The sequence below is a fragment of the Brachionichthys hirsutus genome, chromosome 8, assembly GCF_040956055.1.
Source record: "Brachionichthys hirsutus isolate HB-005 chromosome 8, CSIRO-AGI_Bhir_v1, whole genome shotgun sequence".
Lineage (NCBI taxonomy): Eukaryota > Metazoa > Chordata > Actinopteri > Lophiiformes > Brachionichthyidae > Brachionichthys > Brachionichthys hirsutus.
Window position 1 is genome coordinate 4,878,187 of NC_090904.1, and position 18,222 is coordinate 4,896,408.

The following is an 18,222-nucleotide window of genomic DNA, read 5'->3' on the forward strand; positions in this document are numbered from 1 at the left end:
AGGAGTCCATAGTAAATCACAGGAGGGGTGGATGAGTGCTGGGAATAAAGTATTCCTTTACTGTCATATAGCCAAGTGTGTTTGTGTTGGTCTTCACAGAAAAGGTCATATGTGTTTGACCAAGTGTTCCCCACCAACGCCAGTCAAGAGCAGATCTACAATGTCTGCGCCAAGCAGATTGTCAAAGGTGAGTCACAAGCATGTTAACATTTTTGAATACAGACGGCACACGCTGGCAGTACAATCCCAGCATCCTCAGGTTCTCCTCAGCGTTGTCAATTTACTGGGTCCAGCCGATGGTTGCATTCTTTGCAAGCAGTGAGAAAAGCACTCTTCATAATGGTTATCATATCATGGATCAAAATGCAGTGATGAAAAAGACGCTTTTCACAATGAGTCCATTAGCATCCCCTGTCAGCCTCAGCACACCTCCTTGCCTCTTTGTCCTCCTGTTAAGAGCCCTTTTCTGTGCCACGCTCGAGTGTGGAACTATTTCGATGGATTCATGACAAAGACTGATTTGGTGTGAAGATTACTTTGTTTGCAGAGGGAGAAGGAAATCAAAATGCAAGATAAATTTGGTATTGGAAATTAGTATTGGAAAATTTCATGGTTGGGCCTTTAGAAAAGTGAGAGACTGAGATTAAAAATGAGAGCTGGAATCTGTCAGAGGAAAATGGAAGTAAGCAAGGACAGATAAATATTTGGACACTTATCTGTTACTCTGTTTTGCGCTCTTGTCCTTTTGTCTGTCTTCATTTTAAACATGCTTGGTCTTTCCCTGTCGTGTTTTCCCTCTGGGTCTCTGTTGTTTAGTGATCTCCTCTTTAGTTCTTGTTGGTGAGGGCGCTTCCTATTTCGATATGAGAGCCTTTATGGTTAGCCTGATATGTTTTTCTTCATTTACATTATACATGGCTTTAATTGTCTTCTCAGCACGATGACATCCAGGCATGCAGCAGAGTCGCTGTGTCTCCAATTACATTAATTGAGGGAATAACATAGGATAGTTGCTCCTTGGTGCTGCACTGCTGTTGACGTCAATATTACAGGTAGATGCTGCATATCTGACCAAGTTTAATCAAATAAAGGTTTTCTGAGGCAGAGCTTGAGCTGACTTTGACATCAACGTATTTGTCTTACGTTTTTTTGTTTTTACCTTCCTGACTTTACACACTTACACACTACAATCCGTTTTCTTATTGGTGTCTTATTGCTATTCTATATATTTTTTTCTCTATAATTAACATGCCGCCCCCGCTCTTTTCTAATTATAGATATACTGAGTGGATACAATGGGACGATTTTTGCTTATGGGCAGACCTGCTCTGGAAAAACACACACCATGGAGGTACAGTGGAGCTAAATATTTTAACTGGTAGACTTCTTGCTGTGCCACAAACATTTGTGTAGTACCTACTGTATAAGTATCTGCTCCTTTGCTGGCCCTGATACATATCTCCATCCATCATTGCCATGTCTTCCTCTCTCATTTTATCGTACTTCTGTTAGAACTAATCTTCTTTACAACTCCCTCTGGGGAATAACCTCTCTCCCTTTCTCATGTCAAAAAGCAGGATTTCTTCTTTTCATTTACAATTTGCTCCACCTAATTCATTCCAGAATCAGCATTCAGTCTAAATATGTCATTCCTATCCTGTCCCGCTCTCCTCATAGGGGAACCTTCATGACTCAGAAGAAATGGGAATCATCCCCCGAATCTCAGAGGACATTTTTGAACATATATTTTCCATGGATGAGAACCTGGAGTTCCACATAAAGGTTGGCCTCGCTTTCCATGTTGGACAGCTTATTTGTGAATGTGGATTTGTCCATTTTTAATCCTGTAATATTTGTTGTGCTTTTCTGCCGTCGACACTGTAGTCATATAAGAGATGACAACACCGCCTCAAACATAGATGAGAGCAGATTTCTGCAACATCATTTTACAAAATTGCACACAGCCTGCACATTTAGTCTCTATATGTAATCAGTGTCCCCATGTTGTTGTTGCTGTTGCAGGTTTCCTACTTTGAGATCTACATGGATAAAATTCGGGACCTCTTGGATGGTGCGTTTGTACATGAAATGCATGGCTTTGCACAGTTCCCATTTATTATTAATACTCTACACTTGTCTTCTAGCAAACGGTTAGCAATTAAATCTCCTATAGCTGCACTTAGGTACAGTAACCTTGCCGTCGTGCAGCAGAGATTTATGGACTTTGTTAGCCCTGGCTTTTAACTTTCAGTGCGCACGCAGTCTGGTTTTTATTTTATATAGGATGTTGCGGATGATTAGAGCCTGAGAGGATGAAAATGTGCCTTCACCATGTTTTCATATTTTGTTCGTAAAATAAAAATGAATCGAACCCTTGCTCACTGTTGTCACACATATAATTGTGATTTAGGACAACTCTCAAATTAAAAGTTAAATGACCAACAAGCATCCTTATACATGTGTATATCTGTTTTAGATGACACATAATTGTCCGTGTAGACACACAGAAGCGCCACAAAATTTCAGATGGTTGTATAGTAGTATAAAATGACAGCGAGGCTTGGACAGGGAGTTGTCGGTGGCGTTTTTGTGATTACATCTTTAAGTGAGTCAGAGACAGTGGTAAAGCTTCCATTTGTTTGCAGGTGAGCTTGTAGTAGCCGAGGAACATGTAAGCGGTCAATGCAAAAAATAGTCAACAACAAACAAGATGGATTGAGGCAGTGCAGAGAACAGCACCCAGAAAATGTGATTGTATGGTGATAAAAGAAACACACTCGCTATAGGAAAAGAAGAAACCTCCACCCTGTTGTTAGATTTAATTAACATATGCGATTTAGTATCCGTGCAGACTAATGCAGGATTTAGCGGCAGCATTTACTTGTCCGTTCACTGCATTAGCTCCGGGGAATCTGCTTAACCTCTATGTGGCTCAAAATAATTTAGTTTCACTGAAAACATGCAACACTGACTTCCCTATACAGCGGGGGCATAGACAGGTCTGATTAAAACTGAATTGAATTGAATTGATTATATTACACCCCCCCCCACCCTGAAGAGCAAAGAATATATGAAGATTCTCATTTGCACACAAACACACACTCACAGATCAGATAATGTTTGGAGATAATGTTTGGAGTAAGACAATGACCTCTCTTCGTTTGCCCTCACATTCTAGTGACGAAAACCAACCTGTCAGTGCATGAAGACAAACACAGAGTCCCTTATGTGAAGGTGAGTCAAGCGCCGTTTGGCAAGATTTGGGTCGACTGCTCACACATTTATAGAGGAAAACAGTGCACTATTATACTCTTGTAATGGGTTAGGAGTACCAGAATCCAAATGGGAAATACCATCAAAGGTGTTTGAGAACAACAGAGCCAAGGCTCTGCGGGACATCACCTTCTAGATCTAAACTAACAAACAGTTGATGGCTAACCAACCAGACATAGCAGTGGTGGGCAAAGAGCAAAAGGGGGCGGTGGTGATAAATGTGGCGATACGAGCTCTGTCACAGTTCCAAAGGATAGAAGAACAGCTGGAACAGATGTGAAAGGTCAAAGCTAACATAGTCTCCATGGTAGTAGGAGCACTCGGGGCGGTGGACCTCCAACTGAGAGGGTGGCTTCAGCAGATTATAGGAAAAACATCGGAAGCCTCAGTCGAGAAGAGCACAGTTCTAGGAAGAGCCAAGATACGGCACATAAATATTAACCAGGCATCTGGTAGAGGACCTGAGCTTGATGATACAAATACGACCCCATGAGGGGGTAAGAGGGACATATATATTAATTTCCTTAAAGCACGAGTTAATGTTTGTGTGTCCGTCTTTCACTAAGGGCTGCACAGAGCGATTTGTCACCAGCCCCGAGGAAGTGATGGATGTCATAGATGAAGGGAAGGCCAACCGTCATGTTGCTGTCACCAGTGAGTCAAACACTTGACCTATCCAATGTTCTGATGCTCATGCTCTCGGAAAGCTTCATGTCAGAATTTTGTTTTCTAATACACATCATTAAATTCTCCTCTACTTGCTTTTTTTTAAGATATGAATGAGCACAGCTCTCGCAGCCACAGCATCTTCCTCATTAACATTAAACAAGAAAATGTGGAGACAGAGCAGAAGCTGTGTGGAAAGCTATACCTGGTCGATCTGGCTGGGAGCGAAAAGGTAGGATGATGCACTATTTTTTTCTCAAGACATCAATAATGCTGTTAGCTGTCAGCATTCACTGATCCTTTAACCATTGGGTTTCATCTCAGAAACGCATTTTGAGACACCCATGAACCAGAAACACAGTGCATGTCACCCTAAAAGCATTTGAGAGCAGTCAGTTATTGTTGGTTTTTTTATGCTCTCAGTCAGTGCTCTATATATTTTTTTAAATTCTGCTTCATAAGGGATCTGTCTCCGAGACGGGAGGATCCGTCCTTATTTCTAGGGAGGGCTCTCTGATGCATTTATGAAGATTTATGTTTGATCATTATGAATTTTCCAATAATTTTCACTAATATGAGCCAGACAAATATTTTCAGAGAAAAAGAGAAACTGATTTGTAATCCCCATTCAGTTCAGCCCTTAAAGAGGTTTCAGCTGAGAGTGGTCAAACTGAGGGGAGCAACAGACAACTATCTGTCCCCATGTTTCAGTGTCTTTAGGATGAAATCTGAGAGCTGCAAAAGAATTATGCCATGATGTGATATGCCTTTCTTCTTTGAGTCTTGCATCAATGCTTTCAAAAGGCAGAAGAATCTTTCTGCCTCCCATCTGTTTTTGACTTTTAAAATGCCAGGCAGACTGAATGTGCTTTCTTTGATGGGCCTATTATTTCTGTCAAATATTCTTTAAAAAAGGTCAAGTTTGATGACAGCAAATAGAGATTTCTGAGTCAGTAATTTTATTTGTTTGAATGGAGGCCATAGGCAGTAATAGTAAGTAGTAGTGGTAATGGTCAGATGAACATCAAGGAACTATAGTACCTTTTAAATGAAGTATAACAGGAAGATCAATGCTTTTAATGCTGATTAATGCACATTGTGAACGCATTCTTCCTATATTTCATGTGTCAGGTCAGTAAGACGGGTGCAGAGGGAGCAGTGCTGGATGAGGCCAAGAACATCAACAAGTCTCTATCGGCCCTGGGGAACGTCATCTCAGCCTTGGCTGAGGGAACGGTGCGTTGGAAACATCCTCGCCGCCTCTTAACTAGGCCTCTGGAGCACCACAGCTGCCTCATGCTTTACCTTGTAATTGCTTTGTTTTAACAGATGTGATACTTGCTGCCAAAGCAATCTGTTTTACAAGAGGGACATTATGCTGCAGTGATGTTATTGAACAAATTAGATGAGTGTCTTTCTCTTGTTTAAGCGACAGTGGTTGCTCAAAGTCATATTGCGTAAATAAGCCCAGTCTATTTATAGGAATAAAGCTAAACCTATTTGAGAGAAATGCCTTGAATGTTTTATGGAATATAATTACTTACTTTGTCGCTGAGGTGTTATCAGTACTCATGTCCATCTGTCGACATTTAGCTTACTTGCAGAAACTAGGGGGAAGACGTTTGTTGGGTTCAGTGAGCCTCTGGGACACTGACCAGTGCCTGTGTTAAGCTATAGCACATAAGGAGGTAGCTTTTTACCTGAAAATCATGAGAATGGCACAGGTGAATGATGCCTTTTCACTGCAGTCTGTGGAAGAATGCAAACGTCAAACACAATATTTTGCTTTCAATCATGCATGGAAAGTAATAATTTCAAAAGTGGCAGAGCGATAAGAAAAGTGTTGTTGCTGGATATAAGCCAGGATGTTGCAAAATCCTCTTATTTCTATTATGGAGTCATTGCAGTTTAATTTGGAATAATGCTTTATTAGCATGCCAGCTAACTATTAACCCCTAAATTATTCCCAGTTTGTAGCAAATAAAACATTACATCACCTACAATGTACCTCACATGGAATTCCTTGTCCAATGAATTGGCTCTGACTGAATCCCTCACAAGAATTCAGAGCTTTGCTGGCTTTCAATCTGAACTCATTAAGCAAGGTCATGGTGTCATTCAAGGTGATACAGTGAATGTTGCAGCAATGATAAATACATATTTCTCTCTCTTCCTGAAGATGCTCATAGTACTGCGTGAGAACACCTGTAAAAAGAAATGTGTGCAAATATTGATGCAGAAATTGAGATTCATCCTCAATCTTTTAATGCTTTAATGTCTTTGTCATGCCATCTTTATTCCACTCTCTTCTTTCCGTGATCTCTTTTTCAGAAATCCCACGTGCCTTACCGTGACAGCAAAATGACGCGCATCTTGCAGGACTCGCTTGGAGGGAATTGTCGCACCACCATGTTCATATGCTGCTCTCCCTCCAGCTACAACGATGTAGAGACCAAATCCACCTTGATGTTCGGCCAACGGTAACGTGCATCCATGCTTCAAGTTCTATGTTTGTTTCACTGAGATTCAGCTTTCAGGATGTTTTTATGCTCAGCTCAGATATGTTGTTCATTCATTCATTCATTCATCTTCCTAACACACACACACACACACACACACACACCAATGGGCACTTTAGTGTAACCAATTCACCTAATTTGAATGGCTTTTGGTGGTGGGACAACCCACGCAGACACAGGGAGAACTTTGCTTTGATCAACTTCAGCCTTCTTCAGAGGCAAGGGCTCCCTTGTAATTGGGTTTCAGATTGTGCTGAGATTGCTTAAAAAACCTTCCTTTTATCCTCTGGAGTTTCTGCAGTCATAGAAGCAGACATCTGTGTTCTTGCCAACTTTGCATTCCTACAGTTTGCTGTCAAATCACAGAAATGCACAGACGAGAAGAAAGACATCTTCCCGAAAGAAGAGAATTTTTATGCATCTGGAGTCTTTTGTTTTTCTCCTGACCTATGGGTTTCTTCAACAGAGACTGACATGACAGTTGGGTGAAATAAATAATATATGATGAAGAAAAGCAAGTAACAGAAACCACAGCAGATATTTTAAATGTCACTGAGTACTTTCCCAACAGAGTAAAATTAAGTGATATGAATTTCACATTTGGAGCAGAATGATACAGCTGCAGAATTATGAATGTTTGACATCTATAACGCCACAACTGAGTAATAATTTATAAACACATACAGTTCCCAATCCTCTGATGAATTGTGTGATTTCAATTTGATGTTAATATGTGTAATGAGGTCTGGTGCAATAAGGTTTTTGCCTCTTAGTGCCTCCCTTTCCCTACATGCGTCACAAAAAGCCAATTTGCATATACATTTATAACCATGAACATCATTTCCATTGAGCAGCTAAATCTCTTTTGGTAGTTCCTCTGCGCTCTGTTGTTTTCTCACATTTTCTTTCTTTGTTCCTTTCCGTCTCCCCCCTCACACCATTTCCTCCCCTTCTTCTCTTTTCCGCTCTTTCTCTGTTTCTCTCCATATCAATCAGAGCAAAGACCATTAGAAATACTGTATCAGTGAATCTGGAGCTCACAGCAGAGCAGTGGAAGAAGAAATATGAGAGGGAAAAGGAGAAGAACAGGTCACTGAAGGAGACGGCTCAAAGGCTGGAAGCTGAACTGAACCGCTGGAGGAACGGTAATACTGTTACTGATACACAGAATCAGTGCGTCTTCAGGTCGGGAAAGCACAGTCATCGCTATAAACATTTTATATCTAACAGTTAAGATAATAAGCAACAATATTATTACCTCCACAAATGGGATATGTAATCAGCCTGTTATTGCAGGCAGATGCATCATGGCTTGTTGACATTAGTTTTCAGTTGCTTTAAGTGTGAATTTAACTTCATGTGATATCATCTGCATGCACGCCAGACAGTGGATGATTTAGGACAGCAGCCAAACAGACTTGCTGAAGTTGCGCCAAAAACCGTAAACTTAAAAATCCCTTTTTGTCTGGTTTTTGTCTGACTATTCACATTTGACACTTTGTGTATTTTCATTCCCCATACACCGTGCTGAAGGCGACCGTGGATGCCTGATTTATGGCTTATTATGTGTAAATCATCCTCATAGCAGTGAGCGCTAATCACACCTAGGGATCGTCGTAACCTCTTCTGATCCTTTTGCTCTGTCAGCACCCATACACTTGCGTTTGTGCACACACACACATGCACGCATATGTAAAGGTTGAACACATTCATTCTTAATTTGGGTGCTCACCTTTCGAAGCGCCCTCCCTACTGGACTGTGGGCCCATTCGACTGTCAGCCCTCTCATCGGTAGAGATGGGCTGACATTCAAAGCTGTGTAATAAATCTTTTATGAAGATTTTTGTGTGTATTTTTTATTTTCCCTGAATTTTTGAAAAGCTCCTGCAGATCTTTATTGAACACCCATCACTGAAAATGATTTTAATGTATTGCTTCATCCCCCTTAGTTACGCTCAGTCTCCAACAGACACAAAAAAACAACAACTTAGTCTCTCCTTTCATTTTTTTCATCGATGCATCTCACAATTTAGTGCTTTTAATTTCGTAATGGATCATTTTGACAACACAGTTGCCTCCACTCACCCCCCTCTTAGGCTAAGAGCATCGAGGGATGAATGCTGCTGACCTCCGTACTGCACCGCATTACACGAGTCTTTAGTCAGGCATGGCTTGAAGGCAGGAACAGCTGTCTCACACAGTAAATTAAATTCCATCTTCTCCAGTCCCCCTGCAGACAGGTGGCACTTTAAAATGGACGAGAGTATGTGAAAGGTAGATTTACTGTAAGAGTCTAACTATTCATTTATTCTTCCTTTTCTCAAAGGGAGGCACAATTAATTGACACAATGCAATACAATAGTTGTCAGAGCAATAGCATTTGAAACAAATGCATTAGGATCTCTCACTGAAATAATGGTGGAAAAATACTCATAGTGATCATATATATAAAAAAACACTGATTGATATGTCAGCATTTAGTGCTTGCAAGAATATTTGATCTCACAAAATAAAATACTGTAGCATAACAGAATACACCAACCGAGTGCTTGGCTGCCTAAACAAGATGCAAACTCTTGATTTCTACTATTAACTCCTTGTATGCCATTCGAGAGAAAAAGCCAGAAAACAATTTAATAAAACTGAACGTACTTTTGGGAAACAGTATGGCTGTGTCTGTCCTCGTGAATAATATGACTAGTTGGCATGTTAAATATTTAGCTTATGTGAAAGGATCTTTGCATTTATCAGGAAATCAATAAGAAAAGGCTGTACTGTATATGTACTATTTTTTGAGGGGGCTATATTTATTTTGTTCAATTCAACAGAACAGATTTACTGTTTTAGCATAAGTCTGTTAATGCTTTTCAAGAAAAACAATCAAACCAGAGACATATACAAAGAGATAAGAACAACATCAAAAATGTTATGTTTCGTCCCTCAACTTTAGGTGAGGATGTTGAGTTAGAGGATGTGACTCCAGGATCAGAGGATATCCCCCTGGTGCCTCATGAATCCGAGGAGCCGCTTCTTGACATCTGCCACCCTTGCAGCCCCTGCAGCCCCTGCTCACTTGCCTCCTCCATTGTGGTTCATATCTCTGAGGAGGAGAGGCAGAAGTATGAGGAGGAGATCCGCAAGCTTTACAAACAGATGGACGATAAGGTGATGAACAGATGACGCTTGGTGATGTAGAGTCATGCATGCCACTCACGTATTATAAATGATAATGAATTGAGGATCGGGCACATAGCAGCAACTAATCTAGTTACTATTAGGAATAGGTGTCATTGAGGGAATAGTAATGTTTTGCATTAAAAAGGATGAAAGATGTAATTTACTAACAGATCTGTGCTGTGCTTAACGGGGCTTCGGTTTATGTTTGTTGTTCTCTAGATTTTTCACATGGGAAATAAGATGTAGAATACAACGTCTGATAAAATATGTCGCATGTTCAACACCTTGAAGCAGGTGTGCCTGTACTGTAACCAAAGCATGTAAATCAATAACACTGTACATGAACTGTTCCTATTCCATATGTCTCTTTGCCTCTGAAGGATGATGAGATCAATCACCAGAGCCAGATGGTGGAGAAACTGAAGAAGCAGATGCTCGACCAGGAAGAGGTAGAAGCCCTCGTTTTTAAATCCGTTCATCAGATTGGTTAAATGGCCCGTAGTTAGCAGCAGCTGAAAATGGTGCAATCAGAAGCCCGATCGGATAGAACCCATCCGTGAGCTATACTAACTCACCTTCAAGGTGGCTGAGGAAAAAAAAAAAAAGCAGTGTTCAGGTGGCAGAGAGCATTTGACTCAAGACACATAAAACTGTATTGTTTGTTGAGTGTGATTTGTGCATTCACATCACTTAAAATAGAGGTTTCACTGGTGGCTCAGAAACAAATGACTGCTGGACTAATCAATAAAAAGATTGATGAGCAACTGAAGAGCTGCAACATAACGGCCGATAAACGAATAAAGGAAGAGATCGCTACCTTTAGAAATGTTGCATGTTAGAGAGAAGGATTTTCAGCCCCTTTTCTCACATAAATCTGCAGTAAACAGGTCTGACTGTGTGTTTTTGGATGAACCAGAGTTAAGATGTAATTACGTGCATGCTGCATGCATTCATAGCAGGAGCTAAAACAGCGAGCTAAGCGTCCTGAGGCGAGGTTTGCCATGCAGTACAAACCGCCAAATAAATAAGCTCATTCATATTCCAAAAATGAGCCTGCTGGGGTTTGAACTGACATCATGGTAACTGCCCAACCTTAGCTTGTGTATGGTAATATCATTTTACATCCATTTATTCCAGCACAATGTGCGCCCAATGGTGCATACGGGCAGCCTGGGAGGAGGAACATCCACATTTAATGAGTTCCATTCAGCAAACCAACCCATGTTGCGAGGCAGCAGAACCAATGCAAGCCAGCAGCATTAGGACAGAACATTATCACCTCTGACTGTGTCAATATTTGGACTGTTTTTCATCTGTTCCTGTTATGGCGTGACACTGTTTTGCCTCTAATTAACAACACGAGATAGAATAACTTGTCTTGTGAAGACAGCAGAGGATTCTGCTCAACAGTCGACCATCTGTGTTCCTTTTTAAATCAGATATTTTATGAGTAGCTATGCGCATTCAAATCTTTTTTTTTTAAAACTGTTATTGTTTCTTATAGCTTTTGGCATCATCCAAGGGTGACAGTGAAAAGGTGCAGTCAGAGCTTGGCAGGCTGCAGACGGAGAATGAATCTGCTAAGTCTGAGGTGAAGGAAGTTCTCCAGGCCCTGGAGGAGCTGGCAGTCAACTATGACCAGAAGAGCGCGGAGTTGGAGGAGAAGAGCATCCAGAACAAACTACTGGCTGAGGAGCTTGCAAAGAAAATGGTAGGTTTTGCTTCAAGCTTAGCTCATAACTTCAGTTTGACATGGGGGGCCAGCGATCCATTTTGTTAAATTGTAAAATACATCTGGCACAGTTAACCTACAAAGCCAAATCTTAAAAAGGAAATTAAAAAATAATTATTTAACACAACATAATTTATAATCAGACATATGTCAATCTTTGAGGAAGGAGGCTTTTAATGTATTGAAAAAAAGTGCATTTTAAATTGGTGATTGTTTCCCTTTTGAGTTATGGGAATGTGGAGACAATGAAAAACGGCTTCCTTTCGCTTGACTGATGATCCGTTGGGGCAGTCACTCAAATACTCCATTAGAGAGGAGCTTGTGTACAATATTTGTGGCATTGTCCGATCCACTGATATAAAATGAAAACCTTCACGGTGTGTGTCACGCCACCACTGGACAAAAAAGTTCCCAAGCTATTGATATATTTGAAATGGTTCTTGCTCATGGTCGCACGGAACTAAACCAAGTACCAGGCTGTTGAATTTGGATATCCTCTTTGATGATTTCAAAATTGTAATTTTGAAAGCTGATTTTTTTTTTTTTCTTCTGGGGTAGCACTGGGATTATTTACAGATGTGTCCCATCCAAAAACAGACATTTCCACTTATGACAATATTGCCCTCCCTGATTTTGAATTGTCTTTGAATCAGACCTGTATAAATTGAACCCCAATTATTTCATTGGGTTCAAGCCCACTGGGGCTACAGTGCCGTTTAGAGGAGGCGATGGGGGTGTTGAAGCTCATCAGTCACTCTCCAACATTCTTTTATTCTGTGCTGATGCTATCAAACCCCATCTTGATCGTTTATTGTTTATTGATTTGTAATTTGGAGGCCATTTAATTTTCCTTCTTGGACGTCTTGGACGAGAATGAGGTCGGGTCAGTGTTTCATAGCCGTGGGAGCGCTCAAGTTAAAGGACTCTCAATTCTTCTATCTCAGTTTCTTGGCTACAATTTTTTATTATTATTATTACCCTGTTATTTTCCCATCTCCATCTCTCATACTCATTGTTACATACTTTGCTTGACACTCATCTTTTGTCTCTTTTTTGCTCTCTCGCTTCACTCCTGTCTTCCAACAGGCTCACCTAATGGCTTTAGAGATGGAGCTGTCGCATATACAGGAAGTGAGCAGCCACCAAAGGAAACGTATTGCTGAGATTCTCAACGGCATGATGAGGGACCTGAGCGAGTTTAGCACCATTGTTGGAAACCGAGACCTCAAGCTGGTGAGTGACAACAAGACAAACAAGCATGCCTAAATATTTAATCCCCATATTTCTATGCAGTCACATTCCAAAGATTATTTTTTATTTTTTTGGTTACAATTGATATCATTTGTATTAAAAAACATTATTTAAAAAAAAAAAATCCTATTCACCATACATGCACACTTCTGGGACCTTCACATTGAACACAAACTATGTCTGAATATAAATAAATGCCCAAACATAAGATTAGCATCTCATTTATAAAGTAATTAACATGAGATCCGATGCTACCCAATGATTGGAAACCACAACAATGCTGATACCCATCAGAGTTACTTGGTCCCCACAGGCTAATACTGCCATTGCCACAATTTAATAGACTTTCAAACTGCTGTGAAGACAATCTACACCGGTATCTGAAGCACGGTGATTGCAACCACTGTGATGGAGATCATGTGAAAATTAGATAATAAAATCTAATGGAAAAGTCAAGATGCACCCTCATGTAGATTAATTGACCAAGAGTTCAAGTGTCCAGGTTCCACTAGGACAAAACACTTTCCAATTTTAGATTACTATCTTGGATTTGGAACACGAGGAACGGGAATGCTGGTGGGATGCTTAAACTTATCTGATGGGACTTTAGATTCATTCAGAAAAGCCGTATCACACTGTAAAATATTAAGACCCAAGATAGAGTGGATGATTCTAAATCTCTTCTGCATCATTTCATACAGACATATGTCTAATTAATATGTGTGTGTTTAAACTGTATGCTGTTGACTTAATGGAGGCATAGCTATAATGGCAGAAAGAGCCCCCCCCCCCCCCCCCAACACTCAATCTGAACCAAACCCTATCGCAGCTCTTTCATCTATCACCACTTCTTCCCACTTCATTTATCTCTAGCCCGTGGAGATCACTGGTGTGATCGAGGAGGAGTTCACAGTTGCTCGCCTCTATATCAGTAAGATAAAGTCAGAGGTGAAGTCCATGGTGAAGCGCTGCCGTCACCTGGAGAGTCTTCAGATGGAGTGCCACCGAAAGATGGAGGAGACGGGCAGAGAGCTGTCCTCGTGCCATCTTCTTGTTTCACAGGTGAGGGAGGATTGGCAGGACCAACAACATAAATCTCTCAATCCAGAGCGAAATGTTGATACTTACATGGAAAAACCTAGACCTATAGCCACTGAAATATTCGCTGTCACCATTTTTTTTGCACTTTTAACCAGTTTCCAAGTGAATAATGATCATATTTTTTTATGGATTATATCCATTCCACAGTCAATGATATGTCTTTTTCTACTAATTATTATAAATTCTGTTCTGACTTTCAGCACGAGGCAAAGATCCGCTCTCTGACAGACTACATGCAGATTGTAGCGCTGAAGAAGAGACACTTGGAGGACAGCTATGACGCTCTGAGTGAGGAGGTGGCCAAACTCCAAGCTCAAGGTAGAATGATTACACCTTGAAATAAATAAAAATGAAAAGAGACAGCAAAATATGCACTTTCTTTATTGGTAATAAAACTGCCTTTGACTCTTCACTGGAAGCAATTTTACTGGCTTCAATGGATAATTTTAGTCCATGCCAGAGGCTTGTCTTTCCTGTCAAGAATGCGAAAAACAAGAATAAACACTGATGAACAACTTAGGCTTCCAAAACAGTCTATAGCACCAGCAAAAAATGTATTAATGTATATTTGAAATGTCCGTGAAGTCCAGCTGTCTGCAGATCCTCCCTGGATGCAAACCAGTCCCGAAGGCAATGCCGGTCATTCTTCCTGAAGAGTCACACAGTACTACATTAAATTACTTGTGGATTTAAGAGTAAATCAATTTTGGCCCTACTCCACAGTCAAGCCAGACAGTGCCCAGGTAATTACAGCGGTAGATTAGAACCAAGTGCTGGAGGTGATGTGGAACTCACAGTCTGATGTGAAGCAGAGAGACCCGTAATGTTATCAGCAGACATCATTGATAACACACCAGATTAGCATAAGACAATGCCATCAATTCTCCTTTTCGTAAACGTGCCTGCTCCTCTTCTTCCTAATATTTTTGTCATATCTTACTTTTCTTTCAAAAATATTTTCCCACTGTAATTTCTCCCAACTTTGTGTCTGCGTGTGTTTTAGAGAGCATGTCACAAGTGACCAGGGAGGAGAGTCGCACATCTGGCCAAGGCACTTGTGATATAAAGGTAATCATGGCATGACAATCATTTAGCAAGCCATTTCAACAATCAGCTGGTGTGTGTGTGTGTGGGGGGGGGGGGGGGGGGGGGGACGGTTTCCTGTCCTCATGCAAAGCTAGGAAAAGCTAACTGGCCACTAAATATTTATTGTTCAGGCATGAAAACATTCAAAAGGTCAATTATAAACCTTGAACTGGGTGGTTCTTGAGGGCCCCCCAGGAGCGATTCCTTCTCAGCTGTAATCGTTCTGCTTTCAGCTGCTAGTCACTCACGTGCAGCTGGGAGTATTTGCTGTTGTTGGTTTATGTTGTTGTTTGACAGGTTCATTGATCCCATGTCAGTGTGTGATGTGTTACCTTTCATTAGCCATGTCTCACGCCGTGCTCAGTGTCAGTGTTACGTATTCACGCAACCCTTTATATTCGTAGATGCACTGGTGTTTGTAATTTTATCCTTTCCTGTTTGTCAGTCATTTAATTTTCCCTCTCTCCCTGCCTCTGAACGATGCCGCTCCTCTTTTTCTATGTGTGACTGTCACCTCCTCTTGTTGTTCACACCTCAGAGGGCTCTGGAGCAGCAGATGGAGTCACATCGTGAGGCACACAGCAAACAGCTCGGCCGCCTGCGCCATGAGATCAATGAGAAGGAGAAGATCATCGACGACTTGACTGAGTCAGTGCCTCGTTGTCGTTCTTCTTTGACACATGAATTTGGGGATTCTTAACTCAGACTCCAACCTTCACTTCTGTGGGAGTAGAAAAAAGATGAGCGCTGGGGTTCTCGTCGGTAAACGGAAACCCCCATTGATCGACAACTTGGCTGACAGTGTATGCGGTCCAAAGATTTTTTTATATTTGAATACGTATAATACATTTATTTTTAACTTATTGTTAAACGAGTATGTCCAATAATTGCGAGTACGTAAGTGAGGAGCATCTGTACGTATCGCATTTTAAAGTCTTACACTTTCTAATGACAGAAATGCATAGTAACTACTATAATGACAATACTTAGAACCATAAATCTGTTCATGCTTTGAATCTCTGAAGAAGCTGTTGTCCACTTTTCCAGCTGCAACCAGAAGCAGCAGCTGGAGTTGGACCAACTGCATTGTGACTTTGAACATCTCCGGACCCTGGAGCATCACAAGAGCTGTCAGCTGGAAGAGCTGATGTGAGTCTGTGCTTTAACTGTCTTGGCCAACTTCCAAACATTTCGCCGCCTGGACTCAAATTGTTGCTGTTAATACACATCTAGCCCTAACCCTGTCTCTCCTCCTGTTTGTTGTATGCTGTATGCCTGTCTATGGAGTAATTCAGTTATATAGCCCGAGGGCTTATCTAGACACGATCTCTTCACTTCTTTCTCTGACTATCTTTGCACCTCCGTTATGGAGTTTTTGGCTCATACGCAGCTTTCTCCACTGACCTTTGCAGCATATTACATCAGAGCAGCAGATGGTGGCGTCCCAGAAGTGGGCCAGCTGGCCCAAGTTGCATTTGTTCTTTTATTTAGAAATTGTTTGGACACCGGTACTCATTTTCGTTAACTGGGATATAATTTGAACTGTTCTATCCGTCCTTCCTGGCAATATCTGTCTATAGATATCTGCATGAGCGGCATGAGCAGTCAAAGCAGGACCTCAAGGGGCTGGAAGAGACCGTTGTAAGTCATTTCTAACAGGTATCCCTCAACTGCACTGTCAATTTACTTTAATTGCTCCATTCATTTTCTTTGTCTTTCCCGTTATACAAAGGCTCGTGAGCTCCACACTTTGCATAATCTTCGCAAGCTCTTTGTTCAAGACCTCACAACCCGCGTTAGAAAAGTAAGACAAACACAAACTGAACTGCAGAACTCAATTAAAAGTTTAATTCCCTGCACATAACCATTGTAGCTTGATTATGTTTGTCTTTACCTCTATCGTATGCAAATGACAATTCTGTAGCTGCAACATTTGTGTCGAAGATCTTTATTGCTTCTGTCTGCAGAGTGCAGGAAAAGAGGATTATAGTGGGGGATTAATCATCCAGAAACAGAAGATATCCTTTCTGGAAAACAACCTGGAGCAGCTTACTAAAGTTCATAAACAGGTAACAACTTACAGCAACAAATATCAAACTGTTATAGTGCGAGACAAAAAATAACATTTATCACGACACCCTTTTCTTAAAATTCAAGATAAATCGTCTTTTTGTTTTTCTTTCGTCCAGAAGCCACATGATCACTCGGCATGGTTGCGTGGCTCAGCTAGAAAGAATATGAGACAGGCACAAAAACAGCAGGCTAAATAAAAAATTAGAGCAGTGTGCACCATTTGTCATTAGCCTCCTATGGGCAAAATGTTCGCCGGTAAAATCAGTCATCTCACGAGAGCGTCTGAGGAAAAGGAACCCACACAAAATAAAATCATTCTTTACATTTGACTAACACAAATTGAATTTACCTCATGGGTACATGCAATAATCCTGCATCGTTCTCCTCACTGCAGCCTTGCGTTCAAAAACACTGTACATACTGTAAACATGCACGCTTCCTCATTTTTCAATAATATTTTTCAATGCACTAAAGCAGTGGAGTGTTGATGTGTGAGCTGAAGTCTTTTTTTTTTTTTTTAACTACAGGGCAGCTTCAAATCACTCTCATTTTATTAAATCTGAGGAAGGCTCTTGGAGGAGTATATCACCAGAATGATTGAGAAAATATGCATGAAGTCATTATGTTAGAAACCAAGATTATTATTATTATTCTCATTCTTGCTTTTCAACTTGAATTCAAGAACAAAAAGTAAAACATGTCAGATATTAGACTAATTTGTTAAAAGTAGCATTTTAAAGGGAAGCATGTGATATATTACCAATAGAAATACACTCTTTTCTTCAAGTAATACATCCCATCAATACTTTCGAGTGTGATATCACTTCAGTCTGTTCTTGTGTTGCATGATTAGCTGGTACGTGACAACGCAGATCTTCGCTGTGAGCTTCCCAAACTGGAGAAACATCTTCAGTTTACAGCGGAGAGGGTGAAGGCGCTGGAGGGAGCGCTGAAGGAGGCCAAAGAAAGCGCCATGAATGAACGGCACCGCTACCAGCAGGAGGTAGAGCGCATCAAGGACGTGATGAGGGCTCGACCCCCATTCCGTCGGCCTAATACAGCACAAATAGGTAACACCTGCACTGCGCTTTCAGCATCAAACTTCTGCATGCCAAATAGCTGCATGTGCAATTTCCATAAAAGCTGTTTAATTGGAGAAGATGATGAGAACAAAGCACTATCCTCCGATTGGTACATCGGTGGTTTCCCCGTGAATCCATCCATCTGATCCGATCTGATGGTATTAAAATGCGGTATTCTAATATTTGTATTACATTCACATTGAAGCCATATGATTTACATTTATAGTGGTGTTAAATCCTTTGGTGGTCTCAGACTCAGACT

At 40.9% G+C, this 18,222-nt stretch overlaps 1 protein-coding gene across 1 annotated transcript in view; it reads left to right on the plus strand.

Annotated features, from left to right (window-relative positions):
• The window catches only part of kif5ab (kinesin family member 5A, b), a 32,105-nt gene that overhangs the window by 12,179 nt on the left and 1,704 nt on the right, over positions 1-18,222 (plus strand). The window contains exons 2-24 of the mRNA XM_068742049.1: positions 100-187; positions 1,278-1,351; positions 1,678-1,782; positions 2,023-2,071; positions 3,179-3,234; positions 3,840-3,927; positions 4,047-4,171; positions 5,071-5,175; positions 6,271-6,419; positions 7,455-7,603; positions 9,409-9,623; positions 10,016-10,084; positions 11,140-11,346; positions 12,454-12,600; positions 13,492-13,680; positions 13,920-14,037; positions 14,723-14,787; positions 15,344-15,453; positions 15,853-15,954; positions 16,386-16,446; positions 16,538-16,609; positions 16,773-16,874; positions 17,732-17,948. Coding sequence (XP_068598150.1) covers positions 100-187; positions 1,278-1,351; positions 1,678-1,782; positions 2,023-2,071; positions 3,179-3,234; positions 3,840-3,927; positions 4,047-4,171; positions 5,071-5,175; positions 6,271-6,419; positions 7,455-7,603; positions 9,409-9,623; positions 10,016-10,084; positions 11,140-11,346; positions 12,454-12,600; positions 13,492-13,680; positions 13,920-14,037; positions 14,723-14,787; positions 15,344-15,453; positions 15,853-15,954; positions 16,386-16,446; positions 16,538-16,609; positions 16,773-16,874; positions 17,732-17,948 — 2,662 coding nt within the window. The remainder of the gene's footprint in view (positions 1-99; positions 188-1,277; positions 1,352-1,677; positions 1,783-2,022; positions 2,072-3,178; positions 3,235-3,839; positions 3,928-4,046; positions 4,172-5,070; positions 5,176-6,270; positions 6,420-7,454; positions 7,604-9,408; positions 9,624-10,015; positions 10,085-11,139; positions 11,347-12,453; positions 12,601-13,491; positions 13,681-13,919; positions 14,038-14,722; positions 14,788-15,343; positions 15,454-15,852; positions 15,955-16,385; positions 16,447-16,537; positions 16,610-16,772; positions 16,875-17,731; positions 17,949-18,222) is intronic.